Genomic DNA, 14921 nt, shown 5'->3' on the forward strand with positions numbered 1-14921 from the left:
AATTGCAATACCTAATAGTTTTGTTACACTAATATCGTTTGATTCATCTAGTAACAAACTATAATTTGAAAAGCCATTGAGCACTGACTATAATAAATCTTTCTGAAAGTGGGGGTGTAGGATATATTTTATAACGCCGTTGCATTTTGTTCGATGAATTTTTAAAGTTTTGGCTGTTTGATCTTGGAATGCATTCTTACCTAATTCACCAAGGTGGTCTATTGCCAGTATTGATGAGTGAGCACAAACAAACAAACTTAACTTTTGCTTCAGCTTCCACTGTTTGTAAATTCTTGGTGGGAAAATTTAATTTAGATTGGTTGCCTGATCTATTAGGTGAAAATGGTTCTTCTACTGACTTAATATGTTTGAAAGTTTTTAAATGACTTTTAATGTTATGTCGGTAATTCGGATCGCATTTCTTGGAAGCCAATCAAATACGAAGAATAAAAATTATTCAATGCCATTTCTTCGCGGTTTCAAAAAAAGGCGTCATTAGAATTTTTCCCACATTTTTAGATTTGATTCAACAATTAAAGCTATGACCCAACGGTCAGGTCGTTTGACCGCGGGCGTAACTACGTAAAATTGCTGTGGTTCTCCTCAGGGAAATTCCAGAATAATATAAAACCGATTCTTTGCTTTATAAAAAAAACAAAAAAAAACCTATGAAATATGATATCCCTACTATGTTTACGATGTATATCAATAAAACATTTCAATTATGAAATATTTTATTGTTAATTAAATAATTAATTGAACAATTAATTTAATATTTGTTAAATAAATATTTCTTAATTTAAATGTTACATTGCCAAAATATATAAAATGCTAAACATTTATACTCTTCCCGCTAAAAAATCCGCTATCCGCTATTTCATATTTTAATCCGCTAAACCTGAAGCAATTCCGCTAAATCTAATTCATCTAAATGGCAACACTGCTGACTGTACTCGTATTGCAAGACCTAGCTCGTTTATAAAGTTAAAATTTATTAAAAACTTTTGCTCGTCTTGCAAAACACTCGTAGACCAAGTTACTCGCAATCCAAGGTACCACTATATATTCGGACAATGATGTTAAAATAAAAACGACGCTATTTTTTTTTTTAAGATTTCGCGGCACACTTAGAAAATTTTGCGGCACACTAATGTGCCGCGGCACACCCTTTGAGAAACACTGGTCTAGATGGCCCTGATTACTTCTTTAACCAATGACTCCATTGTTTTTCTGGGATAGAAGCTAAGCTAACAGTTCTATAATACTCATCTCCAGTCCACAGAGATCTAACCAAAATCCAAAGATGTTCTCACAATTACAGCTAAAGGTTTGCTTACCTCCTTTGCTGTCCCTTAAGCTTCAACAGTTTCTCTTCCACTTTCTTCTCAGTTATCACAAAAATATTTCACTCCCTAAAAATTGTTCATGGGTGAAAGTAAAATACCTGTTCATTTGTCAGCAACATGACCAGGATCATCAGCATTAAACCATTGACATCAAGGACCATCAACACCAATGTGGTTCATTCTCTTCCTTAATATAATATAAGTCAAGAAGTCTTTGCTGCTTTTCTTTGCATTCTTTGCCAGAGATTGCATAATCTACCTTAGCTTGCCTAAGCTCCTTTGTGACGTGATTACAGACTATTTTATATCTACCCATAGACTTCTGTATCACCTGATAATTTATATACATCCCATATCTTTTTCTTTTCTGCCATAAGTCTTATCAATTCACCTGACATCCATTTAAGTCTAAGCATGGAATAGTATTTCTTAATTAATATGAAAAACTTAAAGTAGCTTTTATGTTTATATCCCTGAATGTTTCCCTTTTAGAATTTGCTGTTCGTAACATCATGTGGGATTTACTTAAAGATATAACTACTGGCAGTAGTTATATCTTTAAGTAAATCCCACATTAGTGCACTGTGATCATTGCCACTGAGAGGGTCTTTTACTTTACCTGTAGATGTTTAATGCATGAACTATCATTGCTATAATCATATCAAGCATATTGCTTTCTCTTGATGCACCTTTGACATACTGCTCTAGAAAACATTCATCCAATAAATCCACAAGGGCCTTGCTAGCATGTGAGTAACCAACCTACAAATTCCAGTCACTATCTGGAAAGTTAAAATCCCCCATTTTAAGATATTCTGATTTGCTGGCCTGCTCTATTTCTCTGTATAGTTGTTTGTTATACTCATCACAGTGATTATGCTTATAACACACTCCTACTCTCATTTTTAATTTTCCCAGTGCTTATGTCACACCAACCTGACTCAGCATGGCACTGGCCATCCATGGTGACTGCATGTACTGTCTTACATTTAATGTTTCTTAACTAAGAGCAGAACCCTTCCCCTCTTGTCTGTCCTTTCTGTAGCCTTCATATTTGAATTCTGCATCTCATTTGTCTGAGTGACACCATGTCTCAGATATCCCTACACTGTTTCATTTGATGACTAAATCAGTACTTCAAATTTATTTACCATGCTCCTAACGTTAGAGTACATACAAGTATACATGCACCTGTTCTTACTATTAAGTTACCATAACACAGCCCATCTATTTACTTGTTCCATGATGATCCGCAACAAGGTTTGAAAACCTTGTTTTCAGACCGCTGCATGTTCCAATAGTAGCAGTACAAGAATCACTTTCACCCCTGTCCCTGTAGCTCTAGTTACTGTTAGTATTTGTATCCCTACCTTCAAGCTATCACTTTTCTGACCCACCTAACACTGCCTCACTCAATAGCATCAGCAAATATTCTTGCACCCTTATATTAAGTGTATCCCATTCCTGCAAAAATTCTCTCCCCCATTAACAAGCACAGACCATGCTGAGAAAAATTCTATTCCATGAGCCTTGCATAGTCTCTCCATGGCCGAATTCATTGACAAGGCTATCAACATGTACTCCTTCCAATTGTGCCTGGGCAGAATTGCAGACACTTTCAAATTTAATCCTTATGACTTTTTTCAGCATTTCCCTGTACTTGTTAATTTCCTCACATATCTTACTCTTAATATCTAATGATATTAAGAGTAAGATAGTGCCAATGTGTACAATAATATCACCTTTTGTTGCCCTTAAAAGGTGATATCTGCTGTAGTCATCTACTTTTGCCACTGGCAGACATATCTTGGTCCTATTCCATTTAACCTTTCTGCACAATATATTTCCCATTTCCCTCACAATACAGTCATCAACAATAATCACTTCCTGTGGGACTAGTACATTCTTTCTTGGGGATTGCCACTGTGTTGCCTGATGCTCAAGTGAGGCCTCTGGTCTTGAGATGGGCAGCCAAGAACTTGATGGATCCCCCCCCCCCATTTTAGTTCCTTTGAGGGCATCAACTCTGTTCTTCAATTTCTGATAAATGCCCATCAGAACACTAAGTTTGGACCTAATTTCTTCACATTCTTTTCAACAAATGCACACAATGACAACCCCCCTGTTCTAGACAGGTGTGCAAACATTGCACAATTTTATTATGGATGGCAGTATCGTCTTTTGTGAAAATAACTTACAATGTAGAAAATAAATTCCAGAAAAACCAACATGTGAAAATAGCAAGAAAGAAAGAGAAAAACATGAAAATATTGCCAGATCAGTTGTTTTTAACCAAGCCATCTGCTTCAAGAGAGGGGAAAAAAAAGTGACTTTTCAAAGGATCTATGTCTTGCCTTAAGTTAAGCAATCCATTTTTCAAACAATTTTTAGGAGGAAAGAAAAATTGTACAAATAAAAATATTCCAGACTAATCTTGAGGAAGGATTATTTTAATGCTATTTATAATAGTATTATTCACAAAATTCAGTTATTGAAGAAAAGTGCATCTGGATGTCTAGATGCTTATGGCTATTGTGTTGCACATTTGGTATGTGGGAGATTAGACAGCACCACCTAATCCGTATTTGGTTGCTTGTACAGTTCTCTAAAATGTGAATTACTCCACAACTGTAATATATGTGAATGATCCTTAGCAGTTATTACAGCTAGACCAAGATACGACCCATGGCAAAAAAAAAAAAAAAAAAAAAAAAAGCATTTTTTTAAATGATTCTGCTCTATATATGATAAAAGTAGCTTCTTCATTGCAAGTTTTCTATCTAAACCTGATTCATATTACATGCTTAACCCATAGATTATATAGCCATGAAGAAACAACTTGGAAGAATTTTAACGTTAATAAGTTATTCCTTGTGTAAAAAATACACAATGCATAGTATATTTACAGAGATTAGCATTAGTTGAGGCATATGATGCAGGAAAGCAAACTTATACAGCATCAGCCAAAAAAAAAAAAAAAAAACCTTCCCATTTCACCCATCTGGTCACTCCAAATGTTTGTCTAGTTCAGCCTTAAATTTATTTACGCTATCAACTTCTACAACAGTCTGTTCCAGTAATCAACTACCTGTTGGCTAAAGGCAAACTTCCGAACATCTATTCTACAACTGTCTTTGAATCTGTGCTCCCTCAGGTTCTTAGTCTGGGCAAGTGGAAGTATCCCATCAGCATTGTGCCTGCCTCAAACTATCCAAGGCCTTATACACCTCAATCAGATCACCTCACAGGTGCCTAATCTCCAGATGCAGCAACTTGCAGAACTTAAGCCTTAATGATATACAGTATAGTTTCCCTCTTCCATTAGATCCTGTTTTACAAAGTAGGAATATGGTTATGTGTAGCATTGTTTTATGCCAAAACCTTTGATTCTATAAAAAAAAAAAAAAAAAAAAGAAATGTTGTTGATGCTTTGGGTAATGCAGCTATTTACATTGCTAAGAAAGTTTTTTTCTGTTTCTTTGGAAAGAAAACATGTGCTGTTTGTTGAGACTTGTTTTTCTGGGTTACCTAATTCTCTAACCAAATTGAAGCATGGATACTTTCCTTGAGCAGTGTAATTGAAGAGATAGGGAAAGTTTAATTAGAAATTTCAGCCAGCTCTGGATACATTGGAGAGAAAATAAGAAGACATTGATGGAAATAAACAGAAATTACCATTTCAATTAACTCCACCCATGTCCATCGATGCGAAAAGATTTTAGAAATATTTTAAAATGATTTTGGATGACAAAAGCCACAGATTTAGAGTAGATAACATTGAAAAATATATTGTTGTCATTCTCAAGCAAGTTGTAAAATGATTGCTTCTAAAAATTTTCATTGATTAACAGTTTTTGTTACTTTTAAATGCTGAATACAAAGAAATTGTGATAAACTGATAATTAATGTAAAAATGTTTTATTGCATATGACATTTTGGCACAATTTTTGTGTATTTTATTTCATAATCAAATGCATATTTTCCTGTTTTTAATATATATTATCTGAATTCTAGTAATTATTATGTTATTATATTTTTATGCAATAAGTTTATTTAATAACATTAGTATTAGCAATAATTTTATGTAATAACATTAGTATTAGCAATAATTGTATGTAATAACATTAGCATTAGTAGAGGCATTTGATGCAAGAAAGCAAGTTTATACAGCATTTGGCAAAAAGAAAAAAAAAAAAAACTTCCCTTTTCACCCTTCCAATCACTTCAAAAGTTTGCTAGTTCCGCCTTGAATTTATTTAAGCCGTCAACTTCCACGACATATGGAAGTTTGTTCCAGCAATCAACCACTTGCTAGCTAAAGGCAACATTTGTCCAGGAAGAGCAGTGTCCATTGATTACCACTCTTTGTCTTCTCTCACTCAACCATCCCTTAATCCATGGCAGCATCTTGCCCTTAATGCTATTCTGCTCTAATTTGTATAGTAGTCTTTCATGTGCAACAATATCAAAAGCTTTCCAAAAATCCAAGTACATGACATCAAAATTATTTTTTTGCATCTTTTGTGACTACATCATAGTACCCAATCAAATTGGTCAGACAAGATTTCCCCTTTAACAAACCCATGCTGTGTCTGAACTATAAATGCAGTCTTGTTTAGCTTATCCTGCAGTGCTTCTTTAACCAGTGACTCCATTATTTTTCCCTGAACAGAAGTTACACTAACAGATCTGTAATTACTCATGTCACCCTTTAATCTCCTTTTGTGAATTGGGGATACATTTGCACATCTCCAGTCTGTGGATCTTCCCTGAGTCCAAGGATGCTCTCATAATCATGGCTAAGTTTTTGCTTACTTCCTTTGATGCCTCCTTTAATATAACTGGATGGATCCCATCCACCTCTGATTGATTCTTATGTTTCTTATGTTTAACTTCAATTTCTCACACTTTTTTTTTCTCAGTTATTAAATTTTTTTCTTCTGTTTATACTCCGGCACGACAACCAAGTCATTAGAGTTTACAATAAATCGTCAGTACAAATATTTATCGTATTTAGTAGTCACAGGCTTGAACCCCGGTCCACTCAAGGAACGCGTGTTATGCACTCTCGCTCCTGACAACTGGGCTACATCAGGCCTCACAAAACCATTTAACTTCCTGTTAGAGTTTGATAAGCTTCTGGTGCCCACTTCCCTACAGAATTCCTCCTGTGTGAATGTAGATATAAAATACTCATTCAGTTTCTCAGCTACCTGAGCATAATTGTCAACAGTCAGCCATTGATGTAAAGTAGATCAATCTGATTAATCCCCTTCCTTTTAGAGTTTACATAAGTAAAGAAGTCTTTGCTGTTTTTCTTTGCATCCTTTACCTATGATTTATTGTAATCTGCTTTCGCTTGCCTAACCTCCTTTACCTAAGATTTATTGTAATCTGCTTTCGTTTGCCTAATCTCCTTTGACTTGACTTGATTACAGACTAGCATAGGCATATCTACCATACGCCTGTGTGTAAGCTGATAATTTATATTCATCCCATGCATTTTTATTCTCTGCTACGAGTCTCATTAGGTCACCTTACATCCACTTAGGCCTAAACCTTGGACAGTATTTCTCAGTTGGTATGAAAAGCTTAGTTTCTTCCAAGATTAATTCCTTGAATGCTTCCCATTTAGAATTTGATGTTCATAACATCGTAAGTTGTTTCCACTGTATAGAATTTAGAAACTGAGAACACTGTAGTCACCTTTACAAAAGCAAAAACTCTATCCTTTACCTCCGATGGTAGTTACATCTTTGAGTAAATCCCACATCAGTACACTGTGATCGCTACCACCTAGTGGTTCTTTTATCTGCAGATTCTTAATGCATGAATAATCACTGCTTATAATCAGATCAAGAGTATTACTGATCTTGAATATAGGAAAAAGATAAGGGAATAAAGAGTATAATGTCAAAATCAAAGATGATATATTACTTACTGAATACGGTGCTGTTTCTTGTATTCAATCTATCATGCGAACTCCTCTGACCGTTTGGTCGTCCCGGAGTATAAACAGAAAATTTATTTATTTATTTATTAACAATGCAAATCTATTTGAGCTTCAGATGATTTAGAAAAGTTTCATGGATGGTCAGAGAAATGGCAGTTACATTTTAATGCATTAGCATTAGTAGAGGCATATGATGCAAGAAAGCAAGCTTATGCAGCATCAGCCAAAAAAAAAAAAAAAAAAAAGAGACTTCCACTTCACCCCTCCGTTCATTTGAAATACCTGTCCAGCTGAGCCTTAAATTTATTTAAGCTATCAACTTCCACAACAAGGGATGGAAGTCTGTTCCACCAACCAACTACCCGCTGGCTAAAGGCAAATTTCCACACATCTATCCTACATCTGTCTTTCCTCAATTTGAATTTATGCCCTCTCAGGTGATTATTCTGAGCAAGAGGAAGAATTCCATCAGCATTGAGCATGCTGAAACCATTCAAGGCTGTATAAACCTCTATCAGATCACCTCGCCGGTGCCTAGTCTCCAGACACTGTAATTTGCAAAACTTAAGCCTTTCTTCGTAAGAGCAACCTTTCGTTCCATTCACTAATCTTGTTGCCCTTCTCTGTACTCATTCCAGCAGCTCTACATCCTTCTTGAAATGAGGTCTCCAGACCTGTATACAGTACTCAAGGTGTGGCCTGACCATTGCCTTATACAAGGCAATGGTCAGGCAATTGCCTTATACAAGGGAATAATCAACCTCCTTATCCCTGCTAGAAAAATTCCTGTATATCATTGACAAGACACCATGAGCTACTCTTGCAGCCCGTCTGCACTGCTCAGAGAACTTCATATCTGCCTGCACAATTACCCCCAGGTCCTTTTTATTATCTACCAGTCAGTGTAGCAGTGTAGTATCACAGAGTTGATATGTTGTTCTGGGGTTGCTGTTTCCCATATGTAGTACTTTACATTTGTCAATGTTAAACTTTATTTGCCACCTCTCAGCCCATCTGCTCAACCTTTCTAGAATTGTTGCAGCAGCATAGCGTCAGTAGTGTCCTTAACAACCCTGCCAACCTTTGTATCGTCTGCAAACTTGGACATTAAGCTTGATATACCATCATCATTATCATTTATAAATACAGAAAACAGTAATGGACCCAACACTGAACCGTGAGGGACTCCACTAATAACATTAGTCCACGATGAGCAGTGTCCATTGATTACCACTCTCTGTCTTCTCCCTCTCAACCACCCCTTTATCCATAGTAGCAATTTGCCTCTAATGCCACACTGCTCCAATTTGTGCAGCAGTCTTCCATGTGCAGCAGTATCAAAAGCCTTTCTATGGTCCAAGTATATAATATCAAAGTTATTCCCTGCATCCAGTTCTTTTGTGACTGCATCATAGTATTCAATCAAATTGGTCATGCTGCCAAATGATGCAAGGTTCTACATTTGGGGAAATTATAATAACTGAGAATAACTTATACATTAGGTGGAGTAGAGCTTAAGGGCTTAAATAAGGAAAGAGAATTGGCTTGATAGAGTGAGCTGTGAAGTCTGAAACTTTATCAATGATTTACCATACTTTTGCATCCAGGAAAAAGGATGATATTATACAAATTAGTATTGGGACCGCATTTACATTTGGAGATCACACTCGAGTTCAAAGACGGATAAGTTCTCTAGTACAAATAGTAAAGGGGCACTTGTATAATGAGAGATTAGAAAGATATGGTTTTCCGAGCTTGGAAACAAGGTATATATAAAACATAGGGGGGGGGGGTTAAATTGAATTTTCACATTGAAATGGGACACATAAACCAGGGGAAATGAATATAAACTATTGGGGAAAACTGATGGACTGGATCTGAAGAAGTTTGCTTTGTCAGCATGTTGTTGACTGCTGAAATAAACTGCCTTCCTGGGGGGGAGGGGTTGAGGTCGACGGTCTGGTGAAGTTTAAGGGCAAAAAACTGGATAAATATAAACAGTGGGAAGAAGAAGAGTATGATTAGCATTAGTAGAGGTATATGATTGCAAGCAAGCTTATACAGCATCAGCAAAAAAAAAAAAAAAAAAAACATCCCATTTCACCCATACATTCACTCCAAATGTTTGTCTAGTTCTGCCTTGAATTTATTTAAGCTGTCAACTTCTACAATGGCAGATGGAAGTTTGTTCTAGCAATCAACCACTCGCTGGCTAAAGGCAAGTTTCAGCACATCTATTCTGCAACTGTCTTTCCTCAATTTGAATTTGTATCCTGTCAGGCAATTAATCTTAGCAAGAAGAAGAATCCCAACAAAATTGAGCATGCTCAAACCATTCAAGGCCTTATTATCATTATTAGCCATATGGTGCAAGGAAGCCTGAGGCTTTTGCTGCACCAGGCAAAAAAAAAAATTTCTGAGTTACCGCCACTTATTTGGTGCTTCTAGAGACTTCATCATACCACTAAAGAGAGAGAGAGAGAGAGAGAGAAGAATGATGTTATCCAGCTCAGGACCCTGGGTGTGCCAGCCTATACTCACAGATGCAGGCCCTGGAGTATATACTTCAATCAGATCACCTTGCAGGTGCCTAGTCTCCAGACACTGTAATTTGCAAAACTTAAGCCTTTCTTCTTAAGAGCAACCCTTTGTTCCATTCACTAATCTTGTTGCCCTTCTCTGTACTCATTCCAACAACTCTACATCCTTCCTAAAATATGGCCTCCAGACCTGTATACAGTACTCAAGGTGTGGCCTGACCATTGCTTTATACAAGGATATAATCACTTCCTTATTCCTGCTAGAAAAATTCCTGTATATCATTGACAAGACACTGCTCAGAAAACTTCATATCTGACTGCACTATTACCCACCAGGTCCTTTCCATTCTCTACCACCCCCCACACAGTTTATATATTACTCTGGGGTTACTGCTACCCATATGATAATAAGGATATGAGTTTTATAGAAAGAAGAGTTTAATTTCTTTTTTTTTTTGACTGATGCAGCAAAAAATAAAAGAAAGATTTCAGTAAAGCTTTTGATACTGTTCTACATAAATGATTGCTAAACAAACTGGAGCAGTACAGCATTGGGGCAAGTTAGTGTTATGGATAAAGGGATGGCCAGGAGACAGAGTGGCTATTAATGATAGTGATCCATAAAGAGAAATGTTATAAGTGTGTGTGGTTCTTCAGGGTTTGGTGTTGGGTCTCTTCTGTTTTTAATATTTATCAATGATACTGATATAGGAATATAAAGTTTAAGGTATAAATTTGCTGATAATACAGTGGGCAAGGGGTTCAATGACAGTAATTAGGGTATGCTATTCCAACAAGAACTGGATAAATTTAGGCAGATGGGCTGAAAAATGGCAGTTGAGGTTTAACCTTAAATGCAAGGTACTGCATTTGGGTAGCAGTAATCCTAGAATAACAAACCATTTGGTTGGTAACAAATTCAGATTAGTGTAGAATAAAAGACCTAGGGGTAATTGTACAGTCTAGTAGGAGAGCTCACTGTATTCTGCCAGTTATATGCAGGAATTTTGCAGCAAGAACTTTAAAGAGGTGGTTGTCCCATTGTATAAGACAATTAATGGTTAGGATACGTATAGATTTGGAAGTCTTATTTTAGGAAGGGTACGGATTTATTGGAATGTGTACAGAGAAGAGCAACAAAGTTAGTCTGGGACAGATAAGGATACTCTTACCAAAATAACTTGTCTATGAATTGCAGCATCTGGAAACCAAGTATCTGTGAGGAGACTTTATTTCTTAATGAGTTGAGTAAGCTAAATGCTAATGGCATCCTTAATCTTTCTCAGATGATGCATACAATGGGGCATAAATTTAAATCAGAAAGGATGGCTGCAGGATAGATGTGTGTAAAAATTGTTGAAATAAACTTCCACCTAGTGTTGTGGTAGTGAGTAATTTAAAAAGTTTAAAGGATTGGGCAGGTTATTTGAGAGGACAAACGAAATGGATATTTTTTTCCCCTTCCATTATGTGTGATACTGTATAGGATTGCTTCCTTGCATATGTTTACAATTACTGATACTAAAATAGTAATATGTTGCAGAATATCACTGTTTTGGAAGATGGGTGGGCCATATTTGGTGCTTCTAGAGACTACATCATACCATAAAATGGATACCAACTTTCTCCTTCGACAGGCTAATTCAGTTATGGTTAATTTTGGTTTAGTAATATATTTTGCCAGTTAACCACATCCAATATATAAAAATACCTCATCACTTAGAAGCACAGTTGTTCTGAAACAAAGTGTTTTTTTTTTTTTTTTTTTTGCCCTGCTCAGAATGGAATGCCCATTAACAAAACTCCATACATTGAACCTGAAGAATTTGCAGTATGTAAGGATGCAGCTGATTTCTCTTCAAGATGCAGTAAATAGACAGTTGATTTTAACCCCAGTTTTGATTGACATGTAGTGCGAGATTTGTTCAGGCTGAGTTTAAACCTTCCAAAGTATTACTGTCAATGCTGCTTTCAAGACTATGTACAGCCACTAGATTAATTACAAAGTCCTTTTCTAAGGAAAAGACTAAAGATGTCTCTCTCTCTCTCTTTAATAGAATTCATTTTGAGCATAGACTGGCTAATATGGTAATACATCCGATCCTGCTATAATGCATACATATTTTCATAAGACAAAGATAAGTTCCATAAAAGCTGTAAATTGTCATTACTTACCCCATTTTCAAACTTACTTTTATCAATATTTAATCATGTCATAAGTACTTATTACACTAAGATTAAATATTATTGACTCAAAGGTTTTTATATAAAATAATATAAACAGAGACACAAGCAATATTATTTCAATTTTTTATGACTAATTTTTCAGTCACAGAAAAAAGGAGAGAATATTTTCATTGTTTACATTACAGGTTGTAAGATGTATGTATAGGAACTGTATTAGAATCTATATATATATATAAAATGCTTAGGTAGGCTGCCCAAATTTTCCAACTGCTAATTGTTGCCAGCACCCGTTCATGTGGTTCACCTCACATGACCACCATGCCTAGCATTCTTTCTTAATTTTTGTACTAATGTTTTTTGACTGAAGAAAGGCAACCTATGCCTGAAAACTATCGATGTATGTTTATTTTAACTGTTTATTTTATCTGTCTTCAATTTTAATAAACCATTCTAGGTTTTAAGAAGTGTAAAAATGGCTGAACAGTGTGTAAGAACTTTGCGAATAATCAACAAACTGTAATTAATGTGGAAGAGTATGACATAGGAAACATTTGTTACAACTGTGAGTATTGCAATGCAAGATATTGGGGACATGAGTTAAACACATCGAATAAATACACTAAATGCTGTCATGATGGAAAGGTTTCACTTGACTCACTGTCTGAGACACTTATTCTATTATGACAGCTGCTTACAGGGGATACATGGGAAGAAAATAACTACAGAGAACATATACGAGAGTACAACTTAGCAATGGCATTCGCATCAATGGGTGCAGAGATTAAATCATCTCCTGGAAATGGTCCATACTGTTTTAGAATACACGGCCAGATTTACCATTTGGTCTCACCACTATATCCAAATGAGGCAAATAAGCCAGGATATGGACAACTTATTATTTTTGATTCTGCTGAAGCAACAACAAAACAGCTTGAAAAACAATCAAACCAAGGGTGCATGACTGAAGTAATGCAACAATTGGACGAGATGGTTAAGAGACGATATAATGCACCTACATCCAAAACGAAGGTTGCTGCAATATTTGTTGGAGAAGATGGGGAACCACCTGCGAATAGAGACATATGCATATATCCTACAGATGATTGCTGCAGAATTTATCACCACTAAACAAGAATGATGAAGACTGAAGGATCTAGATTAAACTATTTCTGCCATAATCAGAAAGAGGGCGTATGTTACACAGGGTACATCTAGTTTTTATATAATCAGCTGAAAGGTAGATAGAAGTTGGGCAGATACTAAATTGAACTGTTTTAACCTGTATAAGAAGTTACCTTCCCTGAATTCTATATCCTGTCTGCATTTGGAGATTCTGTTCATTCCAGGTTTAATTTGACTCGGAAGCAATTAATGACTTTGTGCAATGTAAAACTTTCTTGTAAGAGTGTAACAATGGTACCAGATGGTTTCCAGAGATAATGATGGTACCATGATTAATTTTCCCAACAATACAGTTATGAAAATATTCACTATTATGCTGATAATGAATACAACACTATGCCATCCAGAATGCCATTTTGTCTGGTGAAAGGCACCCTCAAATTGTGCACAACTGTTTTAGATAGTGCCTGCTATAAACTTGTTTCATGGAGCAACAGATTCAGCAGATTTGTTTCTTTGGCCCACAAAAAATGGATTGCATTCTGCTGTTCCATTTTGAATGCTTCTATATACTGTATATAGTTTACAGTATATCTAAAATGTGTAAATTGCTGTAGACTGCTTTCAGTGGCTGTGTGTTCCTTTTTGTACACATGTAATTCTCTATGGTAGTGCACTGATTGCTTGGCCCACATTGGTTAAGTTAAGGTTGTTTATTTTTTATTTGAATGCACTATAATGCCTCTATATGTCAAATAAATTTGATCAAAAAAATAAAAATCATATTATAAATAATGGTATCTGTTTCAGGTGGATGGTATGGATGTTTTAGCAGTCCGGGAAGCCACTCGATTTGCTGCTGACCTTTGTCGTGCAGGTAAAGGACCAATAGTCATGGAAGTAACTACATACAGATACCATGGACACAGCATGAGTGATCCAGGCACAAGGTAACTCGTTGATTCTATAACTAGGATTATGCCATTTCTATAATGTTTTTTGTTTTTTTTTGTAATATTAACACTTCTCTGTGCAAAGGATAAATGAGGAAGAAAAAATGTTGGTTCTGTGAGTTTGAATTTGGACAGTAAAAGGATGTTGACTGATTTGTGGCATGTGTTCTGACTGGTTTGGAAGAGAGAACATGAAGTATAGAAGCTAATTCAGAAGAATAATGTCCATGAATGCATCTATAGAAAAGGCATGTAGCAGAAACAGTGTATCTGAGACAGTGATTGGAGAGATTGTTAGAGATGAATTATTAACTTAACTGCCCTCTTTTGTATGGAATCTAGAAGACTGAGAGTTTTCAGGCACTGTCCCATATGTGAGAACAATATTCCCTGGTAGGGCAGATTTGCGATTTGTACAGAGTGAATAGCTGTTTGGAAGAAAGGCAATGCTGACACTGAAAGAGAAAACCCAGTTTTTTAGATGCAGAGGAAGCAATATTTGTAATGTGCTTATTTGTAATCCCAATAGAGATCTTGCCTGGAAACCAGAGTACCATCGAAAATAAGCATAGGAACAGAAGAATCCTATTTGCGAGACATAAGACAGGACTGAGTTTTAGAAGAATTGAAATCAACTAAGTTATCTTTGCCTCACTGGAGAATTACCTGCAGATCAGCATTTAAGGAATGGTAGTGGATATTCGAGAAGTGTAAGCTGTTTGAACAGAGCAAGGTTTCTCAAACTGGAAGGTGGAAAGCAATGTGCTATCATAAGGAAAACTGTGGATAGAATTTCTGGTCGATGTAAAAAGATCATTAA

General features: G+C 35.9%; 1 protein-coding gene across 2 annotated transcripts in view; it reads left to right on the forward strand.

Annotated features, from left to right (window-relative positions):
- Positions 1–14921, forward strand: part of LOC150081946 (putative pyruvate dehydrogenase E1 component subunit alpha, mitochondrial) — a 253559-nt gene that overhangs the window by 201669 nt on the left and 36969 nt on the right. For both annotated transcript variants that reach the window (XM_090378999.1, XM_090378998.1), the window contains exon 7: positions 13959–14098. In XM_090378999.1, the coding sequence (XP_090235125.1) occupies positions 13959–14098 (140 nt within the window). The remainder of the gene's footprint in view (positions 1–13958; positions 14099–14921) is intronic.

The sequence above is a fragment of the Mastigoproctus giganteus genome, chromosome 8, assembly GCF_048544385.1.
Source record: "Mastigoproctus giganteus isolate SK-2022 chromosome 8, ASM4854438v1, whole genome shotgun sequence".
Taxonomy (NCBI): Eukaryota; Metazoa; Arthropoda; class Arachnida; order Uropygi; family Thelyphonidae; genus Mastigoproctus; species Mastigoproctus giganteus.